Genomic DNA, 12,787 nt, shown 5'->3' with positions numbered 1-12,787 from the left:
TTTTTTTTTATGGGAATGACTCAACACTTACCTTATATCTGTTATAACAATTAAATATTTATCATATAATTATACATTTGTCTTATACTACCATATTGAAATTATAAGCAGTACAATCTCAAAGAAGTTTTGATTACATAAAAGGTTATATATATTTTTTTATATTTTAAAATTTTGATTTTAAAAGTATTTTTTCCTCATAAACGGATCATTATGCCACTTTGCTTAATATTTTTGAAAGCGAAGATGGATAGCTGTTTTAGAGAAATAAATGTATATAATAATTACACATTTGTTCTGGGACATAACTTTTCAAAAGTACATTCTTCAATACATTCACTATCAACTTTTTTTTGGAATTCACAAGAAAATATATCTATAAAAAATTCCGTATCGTGGATAGCAAATTGGAAATCATATTTAATTAAATAAAACAAGCAATTGTATTTCTTATTATATTAAGAAGAACTTGAAAAATTTTAATAAGTAAGATAAAATAATAAGAACTTGATATAGTCTTAAAACATTTTGAAATTTTGATTTACTTTTATTAACAATAGCTTACTATCATAAACTATACTATTACTACAATGTGTTTTTGAAAAAAAAATCGTATTAGATTTCAAAGGTATGACCAAAATGATGCACTTACTAATTTATTTTTTTTTTATTTTAAGTGAAGTGTTATAATTGTCACATAGCCCTTATTGTGTTTTGTCATATAATGTTAAGAATCTGTGTGCGCATATGTTTGTTTATTAAAATTATGGTATTCTAATTTTTTTAGACTTTGGAATTCTTCAGAAAAAAAAATCAATCATGTTCAAATTTGAAAAAAAGTTTGTCTGTTATCCGTTGTATTCTGGTATGTTGCACTGCTGAAGTAAATATAAAATTGTGAATATTGTTTTCTAGAAGAAAAAAAATTCCTCAAAAAGGCTATCGAGTTTTTAATAACTGAAACAATGATAGGATTTTGATCCAGTTTATTAAATGTTGGAAATTCGAACAATTTTCAGAAGGTATTTCTAACCTATTTCATTACCATACTCTAACTCCTTCATTCAATTCAGTTGTCACGATTTTTATGCTTTTTATCTTTTCTTCGAGATTATATTTTCAAACAGCAGTTTGTTGTCGTTTTTTCCATAAAAATATTGTTTTAATTGCAAAATACACAGAGAATCTGAAAAAAACCTTCTTAAATGCATGGAAATGTTTATATGTTATTCAAGTTTTTCTCATCTCGTAAGGATGCAACAAGCATGCAATGAACAAAACTCCACAGATATAGAAAACAATCCTGTATGTGATTGGTTGATTGGTTGCAGTTTCCAGATCCTTGCAAGATTATTTCACTCATATGAGATGGCACCAGTAACAGGCGAAGGACTTTAAATTAGGGCCTTAACTCAGCATTCAGGGCCAATGAGCTGTGAGAGTTCTTTAGCGTGCTAAAGTTTTCATCAGAAAGACCGGCATCTTTCACTTCAATATTCGGAGCGCTAGGCAAAGGGACATTTGCTACCTATTTTATATCAATTTAGGTCTTTTACGGTCATGAAACCACTATCAGCCGAGCACGGTGTGAGCGCTCCACTGAATGAGGTTAAGCTACCGTGACGGTCCCTCTGGATTTGTGAATCGTCATTATTTGAATAAAGAAACAAGAGAACCCATGGATAGTTTTCACAGCTGTACTAAGTGATATTACAGCAGTCGACTGTCATAGAGTGTGTCCAAGCTTCACTTGTTACAACAGTCGACTGTCATAGAGTGTGTCCAAGCTTCACATGTTTTAACAGTCGACTATTATAGAGTGTGTCCAAGCTTCACATGTTACAACAGTCGACTGTCATAGAGTGTGTCCAAACTTCACATGTTACAACAGTCGACTGTCACAGAGTGTGTCCAAGCTTCACTTGTTACAACAGTCGACTGTCATAGAGTGTGTCCAAGCTTCACATGTTTTAACAGTCGACTATATAGAGTGTGTCAAAGCTTCACATGTTACAACAGTCGACAGTTACAGTGTATATACAAGCTTCACATGTTACTACAGTCGGCTGTGTATGTCAAAGTTTTACATGTTAAGACATCGAGAAGGTCAAATTATATCGAGGTTCTATTACTCGTTTGCTCTGCTAAAAAGGTATTGCGCGAGCTAAATGTCAAATCGAAGGAATCTTAACATCGCAAATTCACTGATAAAAAAAAAAAATTACAATTCGGTATAATATTAACAAAGTTGGAAAATGAAGTAAATCCGATGCAGTGACCCTATAATTGTGCATTAAATCTACTCTCTTTTTTTGGACAAGTTTATTTTTATTACTTTGCTAAGAAATGTTTTCTATTCAATATATTCCTATCGTAGCAGTAAAGAACGGGACCTCGGTTTCTAATGTCTCATCCGAAAGACCTGTGACTTTCACTTCTCGTTATCGATGTTATACTTTGGTTGAATAGGCGCAGCGAACGAGAATCGAACTCGGTATCTCTCGATCAGGAAGCGAACGCCACAACCACTAAGCTACTGCGACCGGTCCAAGGAGCGGAGAAGAATATTTTCAAAGAATTGATGCATCTTCTAGATATAATCAATAAAGCCCCGCAATTAAAACAGAGAACCTGATCCTGGGGCCATGAAATTCAAAAATTTTGGAATAGGCACCCTTGCTCATCTTAACTATGCATTTAGTTTGTTTGCTTAATACCCAGGAGCAGAGAAGAAGATTTTCAAAGATTTAATTCAATTTATAATATATTCAAAAGAACCAAATCAAAAACTCCTGATCCGGGAGCTAGGGATTTCAAAATTTTGAAAGAAGCACCATTGCCCATTATAACATGCAATCGGTATGTCTATTGAATACCCAGAAGCAAAAACAGATGCTTAAAATTTTCACCATCTGATCTATACATTCCTGCCTTAACACCAGAACCCCGACCCAGGGACAATGAAATTCATAATTTTGGGAAAAGAAAATTTTGTAAGAGGCAGTACTTTCTCATTATTACTATGCATTAGTTTGTTTGCTTAATACCCAGGAGCACAGAAAAGTATTTTCAAAGAATTCATGCATTTTCACTATACTCACAAAGAGCACCACGCTCCAGTACCCCTGTCTTTGGCCACAAATTTCAAAATTTTTGGAAGAGGGCTACTTGCTCATCACAACCATGCATTTAGTTTATCTGCTTATTAACCAGGAGCAGAGAAAAAGATTTTCAAAAGAATTTGCATTTTCAATATATACATATTCAATAGAGCTCCATCCTAACACAGAACCCCTGACCAAGGTGCCATGAACTTCACTATTTTTGAAAGAGGCACAATTTGCTCCTCATAACCATGAACTTAATTTATCTGCTAAATAGACAAGAGAGGAGTAGAATTTTTGCCTTTTCACTATATGAGCCCCACCTTACTCATGAACCCCTGTCCTTGGGGCATCAAATGTCATAATTTAGAAAAGCCACCCTTGCTCATCTTAGCTATGAACTTAGTTTATCTGCTTAATACCGAGGGGCAGAGAAGAAGCTTTTCAAAGAAATGCATTTTCATTGTCTAATCAACACAAGACCCACCCCCTCCCAAAAGAATTCCTGACCCAGGGACCACGAAATTTACAATTTAGGCAAACGTACCCTTGCTCATCATAACCAGGACTTAATTAATCTTCTAAATATCCAGGAGCAATAAAGACTTATGATTTTTCACTTTATAATCAATAGATAGACCCCCCTACCAAAACCTCTGATGCAGGGGCTATGAAATTTGTGAATAGACACTCTTGTTAATAATAATTATGTACTGAAAATGTTTAATTGTTAACGGACGACGCACATCAAACAACGCACGACGGCGGACGAAAACAGGAAGCAATAGGTCACCTGAGTGACTCAGGTGACATAAACAAAACTAGCACATATGATTCAAAATAAAGTATGAATATGCAAACGTTTACTTTAATTGAAATTGGGGAAGTACATTCATTTTATATAGCATATCTTAATTTTAGTGATATTCAAAAAGTGAAAAAAATGGAATTATATCTTAAATGTTGAAGCACACATGAAATAACATATCACTCAAATCAACTGAAACTACTTCTGTATTATAATATCTTCATGATGTTCCTAGAAGTATATGTTGACTAGGTATTTATTCCACTATTCTCGCTCTCTACCTGAGATTTTTACTGAACTCACCATAAAACCGACACATATACTTAGTCTAGTATTAAGATATATACATGTGATAAAGATATAATTCATTATCTTATACATATGCTTATGTCCGTAGATGCTAAGTCATATTAATTGGTTAAAACAATCAGTTAAAATAATCAGTTGATACCAAAAGTACTATTATTAAACCTTTTACTAAAAAATATTTATTTGAGAAATTATTGTATTTGACAAAATAATTTTTATTTTTGATATGTTCGATGCGCACTGAAATATTTGTGGGACATGTTTATGACCTTGTTTTAGTTAATACTCTAATCCAATGAAACTTAGGTTAAAAAGTTTTAATTTACTCCTGTATCGTGGGATTTCTGTAACAACCTCCTCCGCTTTCAAGTTTCTTTCTGTTTCTTCGTACAGTCTGTCTTAAATTTAGGCCTTGACTCTTTCTTTTTTCATAGTGTCCTATGTGGCTCTTAACCATATTATCTTTTCTCTTTTCTGCACTTTCTTCAATTACAGATTCATTGCAGTAAATGTCTTCTTCTTTATCTGAAATTTTATTTAAGTTAGTATCATCATTAGCCATAGGAGACTTTGCAAGTTCTTTAATTACAGATTCATTGCAGTAAATGCCTTCCTCGTTAGCTGAAACTTTACTCAAGGTAGTATCATCATTAACCATAGGGGACTTTGCAATTTCCCCGATATCTTTCTTGATATCGTGTGTCTTTCGTTTGAAAACTTTAGTTATTGCTAAGATGTGGAGTAAGGTCTCGTGCCTATGCATAAGCATTTCCACGAACTGCAACAACAAAAGTGTGGTGAAAACAACTAAGAACACGAATCCAAGTGGTTCAATGGTAATTGTATCTGTTATTTTAATGTTGATGATATATTTTACTTCGTTCATTGCTGTCAAAGTAGCCAACCACAGTGCATTAAGGAAGAAAAATCCAAAAGCCACTTTGTTTCTTAATTCAGAAAGCATTTCTTTGTCTTTGTCTACTTTTTTCTGATCTTCCTCTAATGGATAAAGGTAATGACGAATTAATCCCTTCCAGAATTCCTCTTCCTTTTGATCTAATGTGGATATTTTCGTGTTTCTCACATCTTCTAACGCCCATGATGTGTCGTCCAGTTGATTTGGATCAATCTTTGGTATTCTGCGTCGCCTGCTTTTGAGAAGTGATTTTTTGCTAATTGCCTGATCAGATCCTTGATCTGTTTCGTCCTTACTTTTTTCGAATATATTTTGGACAGCTTCCAGAGATTTCAGAATAACAAGATTATTCATCCAACGGAATACGGAAAAGAATGCTTCTGAACAAGAAGCCCCTGAAACATTTGTATTTTTTACTTGTTTTATCATTCCACTTATCATTTCCGTTGTAACAAAATCTATTTCCTCTTCCGTCTCCCTCTTTTAGCTCTTTTTACCATTTTGTCCGGCATTTTCCAAGACTGCTGTTTTATTTTCTCTCGTACCCCAAGATACATTATTCAAATTACAAATAGCATAAATTACCAAGAAAAGATATCCTGCCGGAATACAAATTAAGTAAAGAGCTCCACAAATAAGATCAACGAATTCGTGCGGATGAAGGAGGCCAGCAATGAGAAATGTGCCAACAAGAATATAGAAAAACATTCCTGTGGGAGTATACCAGCCTTCACCAGCAATCGACACCAGTGTCCCTATAAATACTGCCATCATTAATAGAGCGTAAATGGCACTTAAAACCATTGCCCAATTTAGTTGCGTGTCTGTTTTACATTTTAAACAAATAAATATGAAGAGTAGTGTTGGACCATATGTCAAAAGATAGGTCAACCAAGGCGCTACGCCAAAGATTGAAGCAACGGCAGACTCAAGCGCCAGCAAAACAGTTGAAGGACCCAAAACCGATGATACAAATAAGATAATTTGATAAAAAATGTAGAAGTATGAAATATTCGGGTTCATTTTCGTTGTACGGGCGCAACTTTGTAACAAGTCCAAAATGTTGGCCATTGTAGAGGGCATCCAGCGTCTTCTCTGGTTGAAAAACTCTTTAAACTCTTCCGGGGCAAATGTTATGGCTTCTGCTGCTGCACAGTATTCAATTTTGTATCCTTGTTGCAGCATAAGAGTACAAAGCCACCGATCTTCGCCTGTAATAATATATAAATATTTTTTAAATATATATATATAGGTAAAGTTATTTATGTGTTAAGATGAAGGTTTTGAATGTAAAAATCTTTCTGGAGGAGAGTCGATAATCCAGCTCCATTCTCAGCATTTTTAATTTTAAAATTTCTATGACATCTCCCCAAAGATGATATATATTCATACTCAAAAATGTTCATTTTAGACAAGACTATTTTTGGTTTGCAAGTAGTTCAAGGTACCAGTGAAATATCACAGTGTACCATCTGCAGTCGATCACTTCACTGAACAACTAACTATTGCATCATTTTTGGTATATTATATTGCAACCTAGATATCAAGTCATAAACTCGACACAATACACTTAAACTTACGCAGTACAGTTAAGGTGCCAAGTGGAAATATCGGCGATATTTTTTAGATAGTAAATAGATTCGTTTCAAGGTTTTAAGACTTTTTTTAATATCGGACAAATTAATGTTGTTCAGAACTATATGTTGAAGATGATGAGATTTTTAATTAAGACTTGTCACGTGATACGGTAGTCACTACAAAATATACTTGCAATATTGAGGTCATCTATAAATTCCAATATTGCAAGGCATAACCATGTTAAAATCTAGGATTAATTTATTATTATTTTCAACACTCTTTGTAGTTTGTGAAATGTGCTGCGAGCCTCGGTAGATTCTACTTATATAATTGTTAAAATTACATAACTTATACCTCTTGTTGAATATTTGGTGGTTAACAAGATTGAATATAAAGATATAATTAATTCATTTGCAATAATTCATCAGGTTCGCAGAACTTTTCAAATATCTCGATACTTCTTGAGTTTAAGTGTAAAAGCTTGTCATGATCCATTGAGGATATGCCTTTGTAATATTTCGATTTATTAAGACCCTTCTATTACCCTCCAATAAATAAAACTTGTCCATGGAATGCAGGGAAAGTATATGAATAAAATCATTAAATAAACATCGCAACCAAGTTAATGCCCTAGCTGTTATATATCTGTATATGTATATTGATTACAAAATGCTTTTTCATTGTAAAAAATATAACTTGATCCGCTCTCGCTACGTCAAATTTTACGATATGACGTCACATTGACAACTGCATTGCCATCAGTAAATTGTTTTTTTTATTGCTGTGTGGGATTTAACTAACAACAAAAAAGTGCATTTTTAAATTTCGGACAGTCTTTATAAGGCCAGATTGGTTTTGATTAATTAAAAAAATCCAATTAAGTTCTCAAAAAGGTTAAAAGTATCCTTTATAACTCCAATTTATCAGTTATATTTACATTCCTATGTATCAAATATTAGGGATGGGTATCGGCAAAAATTTCGTATCGTGATATATCACGATTTTCCCCCCAAAAATATCACGATAAATCGTGATATTTTTACACGCATTTTTTACTACAATTTCAAATGAATTTCCATAATATTTCTTAAAAATATGCTATAAAAACATAACTTTACCTTTTAAATTTTCATTTATTTAATATAAAGCATGTTTTGATGCCGTTGTTTAACTGTTTAAAATATTTTTTACACTTCCTCTTATTGTCATTCAATAGTTTGAACAAATAAATGAATAATTTCCGGAATTTATAGTTATGTACCAAATACCGGTATTTTAGTCTCCGCATCACGATACGTATCACGCAATAAAAAATCGCGATATACCGGTATACCGATAAAATCACGCATCCCTATCAAATATGTACCTTGGTCATATTGGAGGAAATGGCGTGCCTCGGTGGGTAATTTTGCGTACGTTCTCATCACATTATCATCCATAAGAGCTTTCACTCTAAACAAACTGAAACATCCAGGACTGCAAAGTACGCATCCAAACATATGTTCAGCCGACTTCTGAAGCCAATGACCTATTGCGTACTCAAAACGTTGATACCAGACCACAGGACCTGTTTATGCAACATCACATTAAGTGAAAAAAAGAACAAAGTCTGTGCTATTTTTAACAAAATTGTTTCATTTTCAACTTACACTTGTATGATAGATCACAATAGATTACAGAATAAAAAAAGAAAAATGCATTGACATTTCATATTCAAACATTTTGTAACTTGTTATTTCTTAATATTATAGCTGTATATAACGGGCTTGCTATGTATAATTACCTGAACCTCCGGGTTTGATTCGCCCACATGTTGCTCCAACTTTGGGGTTTATCTTCATACGGTCTATTAAAAGCCGAAGAGCTTTAGGTTGGAAGTCCACATCACCGTCAAGTGCCAGAATGTAGGTATTTTCAGCCTATTTAAAAATTTTATATCTCGAAAGTTGCAAAATAATTTTATATCTCGAAAGTTGCAAAATACATTATTTATTGTGAAAAAATGTGTCATTATCCTGAATAAAAAGGTTTATAAATTTATTTTTTAACAAATAACAGACATTTAAATATAGATACTCGCCTTTTGCCTCACGTCTTCAGACAATAAATCAAATATTGAGGGCACGTCATCAAAATCTGTATTGGGTTTGATTATTGGGTTTTTTTCTTTCATGAGAAGTTCGTATCCAATGAAATAGTACATGTACATAATCTAGTCAAAAATATTTAAATATATTATTCTGAATTATTTGAATTTTAAAAGCTCAAAAGGTTATTATAACTTGGGTTCTGATTTTATACTACTGATGTATAAATAAGATTTCAGATTATATTTCTGAAATATATTGTTTGTAAGCTTACTTTTTTATCTGCACAAAATTCATAAAATAATCAGAAAACAAGAAGTCGTAATAGCTGTGTCTATCTACCTGAGACCACCTTTTCTTATGCCGTATTTTATCCTTATCTTTGAGGTGAACTATTAGCTTATTTTCTCCCGGAAGTTCCCATTCCAATCGGCCACCATATGGTGTGACATATTTTTGGGGCGGATCCAGTTCAATCTTTCTCCGATAAAAGGCACTTTGAATGAAAATAAATTCAGATGGGCTGTGTGGACAGATATGTGTCAGAATATTTGATATTCAACATACACTTACCTGGCAGCTTCATCCACGATTTCCATGAACTGCCGGACAAAATCATTGGGACCTCTTGTTTGCGTTGTTTTATTAGTTTCCATGGCATCATCAAATGGAATGTGAGCTTTTCAACATAAAACTGACCATAATGTTTTAACAATCTAATGACTTTTTTCCAGGGGGTGGGGTGTACCCTTTGATATACCGTGATTGCTTATTTGCAGTGAATTGGGGAAAAAAATCAGAGATAAAGCCTTTCTTATATTTTATTTCTTTTTTCAATTATGGCATACTTTTGACTATCTAAACTTACCTTCAAATGTATAATAATCTTTTTCATTGTTCCCCAGTTCATTTTTGCTATACTCGTATTGGAACTGGTGGTGATCAAGTCTACAATCAAAACAATCTGTGCGTATTATTTTTATAATATTCACATTTAAGCTTAGTACATTTAAATTTTGATTTCAGTTTAGGTATCTGGCATAATTTACGGAGGTATGCATAATTTAAATGACGACAACAAAATTAATATGCTTAATGATTAATTCTCTTCAAATATATCATTTTGTCCATAAGAAGGTTTTTCAATTTTATCTGTTTATTTCTTTACAAGCTTGGGCAATACTGTTCATTTTTACTGCATATCTATATCTTTGATTTTTCATAGTACCTAAATATAGATATCAGAATCTGCTTCATCTCAATCCGATTTTCGTGCCACATGGTGGCGCAGATATAAACCTTGGAGTCTACGCAAGATGTCTCTGTTTTAGTCTCTGTCTCAGAAGTGTTTCTTTTCTTCCGGCTGTGTAACAGTGCAAGATCCAGCATTGGGCTACAGAACAGTGGTAGAACAAACAGTCTAGACAAGAAAACAGTGATAGCATATGCGAGATATAAAGTGAGACTAAACAATAAGTATACACGTTAGAAATGAAAACAATTCGAAAACAAATTTAATTCGTGATATAAAATCTACTGACTTGTTTGCAAATTCCATGCGCTCCTCCCGCTGCCAATACCAAGTATGACGACAAAGCCAGGATTGACCAATCCATCCAACGAAAAAGAACGCAGCTAGTAAAGACGTATTGTCTGCTTTCAGTAATAAATATCCTTCCTCAAAGCTCTTGTCTGTTTGATTAAGTACAAGCAATAGGATTATTTAAAGGGGTGTTGCAAGAGTAAGTGGAAGTGCAAAACCCCATTTCTGCATGCGTAGTCTACTAGCTAGAACGCCGAAATCGGTTGTCAATACTGCACCAATCGTATGAGCCAGATATGTGCCAATCACAAGCCAGTATGATATTCCTTCGTCATTGCACGTGACATTTTTTTTAACTGTCAAGTTTGAAAAATTAAGAGATTCGGAGCAATTTATGGGGAGTAGTCCTGAAACATTTGTCAATGACATGAATCTATAGTATGTATTCCTAATTCCTCGAATATTAGGACAATAAAATGTTGGGAAAAGAGCAATCAAAAGACCTATTCTAAAGATACTTGATGACAAATGCGAAATCACGTATCCTTTGTCTTTAACTCGTTTATTTGTTCTCTGTTCAATGAATCTCCTGCAAAAGAAGGAGTATGTTTCGATCCACCTCACCGACAACAATACCGCTGATACCAAAATCCAGGCAATGAGCTCTCCTTTGTTTGGTCAACGTTTTGCATTTTTAATTTCACTGGACTGAATGAGGGTGTATGGCACAATAATGACAGCAGGTAAAAGTAATATTAAGAAGAATACATTTAAAAACTTTATGACTCCTTTACGAGAATGGCATGCTTTTCTGTGGCAGTATGACACTAAGTTGACTAAGGCCGGTACAAAGGGCACGGATATTGTTACAAGACACGTCTGTAGTGGGTCAAGGTAAGGCATGACCTTGAAAAGCAGACATCCAAGGCCAAAAAGATGACAACCCTCTCGTATGTGTATCTTAAAGAAATGTTCTACTCTATCAAAAGTTGCAATTATATAACACATTTTGAAAATAAACTTGGTTACGAGTAAATGTGATACACTTGTCACTAAAACTAATATCGTCTTTATTAAAACTTTTTATTAAATTGCTACGACTTAAGAAAATTCAGAATTTTGCATCAAAGAAAACTTACCAATACAAAACGCACACACGTTGGACTACCAAAAAGAAACATGAAAAAAGTTTGCAAAATTTTGAGAGCATCAGGTATTGCGATCACAAAGAAAAGTAAGAAATAAAATCCTGGGTAATGGTTCTCTAAAAAAAAAAAGAAAGATAAGAAAAAATATTTTCAACATCCTTCGTCAAAATTCATTCAGAAACGTACGAGTTAATCTTAAGACATTTAGTATAGGTATAATCAATTACGTAAATGATTTACGAAAATAAACGTTCTGGATCTAACTCAGAGGAGAAACTATTGTGGTGATTGTTTAAGATCTTTATCTATTAACCGAATGTGTTTATTTAATCTCAACGTCCGTAAGATAATGAAATAATGTAGCTAGGCATGTTTACATTTGTGTATAAATAACAATTTGCAAAAAATTTTACTCAGCTACCATATGTATTTTAAATATGTGTTTTATTTCAAGAATATTTAAAATTTATTTATTTCTATTTGTATTATGCTAAAACTTAAAAAGAAACTGTAGAATGAAGCTCGATAACCATATTTGCAAATCTTTTTTCATGGTCGCCAAGCAGTGACGCCAGAATTTGTAGCCCGCCTCGGGTGACAATAACGCCACCTATTAACGCAAACAACAGGAAATTGTAGAAAAGGAACTTGAAAACTCTGAAGAACTTGTCGGTAAACCCTACACAGCATTTGGAATCCTCAGGTAGTCGGTCCTTCCGGAAAATGTTCCATACGTTATTGTCATCCTCAGGCCTGTAAGGGTTTTTGTTAGAGTAACCTGTTCCTACTCGGGATTCATGCAACATACCATTTAGACCATTGTTATATATTAGAGATAATAAAATTAACACTTTTATATTCTTGTTAAATTTTTATAAATAATCTTAAGAGCGATTTTCTAAAGAGCTCCCCAGAAGAGGTTTTTTTTCCCTCATTTTTTTTTCCAACTCTCTGCAATTCCATACCCGCTTTCCAAGTAACTCTATAGTTTTAATAGTCGAACAATGTTTAAAATATCATTTCCCTTGAGAGCATAACTATTGATACTTAATAAATCATATTTCATATATAATTCTCGTACCTGTGTTTCGTATCCCCATTTCCAACTGATTCTACGTCTATTTCATCCATTTCTACGTCTGTCGCAGTCATACCTATAATTCTACTTGATAGATTTAATATGCTTTTAAATAGACTTTATGTGATAATGAAGACAATACATCAAGGTTGGAGTTACTATGGTTAGGATGAAAATCCAGGCCCGTAGGAAGCAATTTCAGTTAGGGGCGGCACA

General features: G+C 33.4%; 1 protein-coding gene across 1 annotated transcript; it reads right to left on the bottom strand.

Annotated features, from left to right (window-relative positions):
• Positions 1-4,543: 4,543 nt before the first annotated feature.
• LOC133176545 (chitin synthase chs-2-like) lies at positions 4,544-12,645 on the bottom strand. Its single transcript, XM_061311661.1, is given in 14 exon segments — positions 4,544-4,789; positions 4,877-6,348; positions 8,082-8,282; positions 8,499-8,634; positions 8,796-8,927; positions 9,145-9,298; positions 9,376-9,481; positions 9,671-9,750; positions 10,031-10,222; positions 10,344-11,305; positions 11,485-11,579; positions 11,582-11,609; positions 12,024-12,246; positions 12,575-12,645. Coding segments are annotated over 14 exon segments (4,098 nt in total).
• Between the last annotated feature and the right edge of the window lie 142 nt (positions 12,646-12,787).

The sequence above is a fragment of the Saccostrea echinata genome, unplaced genomic scaffold (assembly GCF_033153115.1).
Source record: "Saccostrea echinata isolate AGI-Se365-2 ecotype Australia unplaced genomic scaffold, CSIRO_AGI_Sech_v1 ptg000076l, whole genome shotgun sequence".
NCBI lineage: Eukaryota > Metazoa > Mollusca > Bivalvia > Ostreida > Ostreidae > Saccostrea > Saccostrea echinata.
The sequence above is the reverse complement of the archived record's forward strand: the minus strand, read 5'-3'. Positions and strand labels throughout refer to the sequence as shown.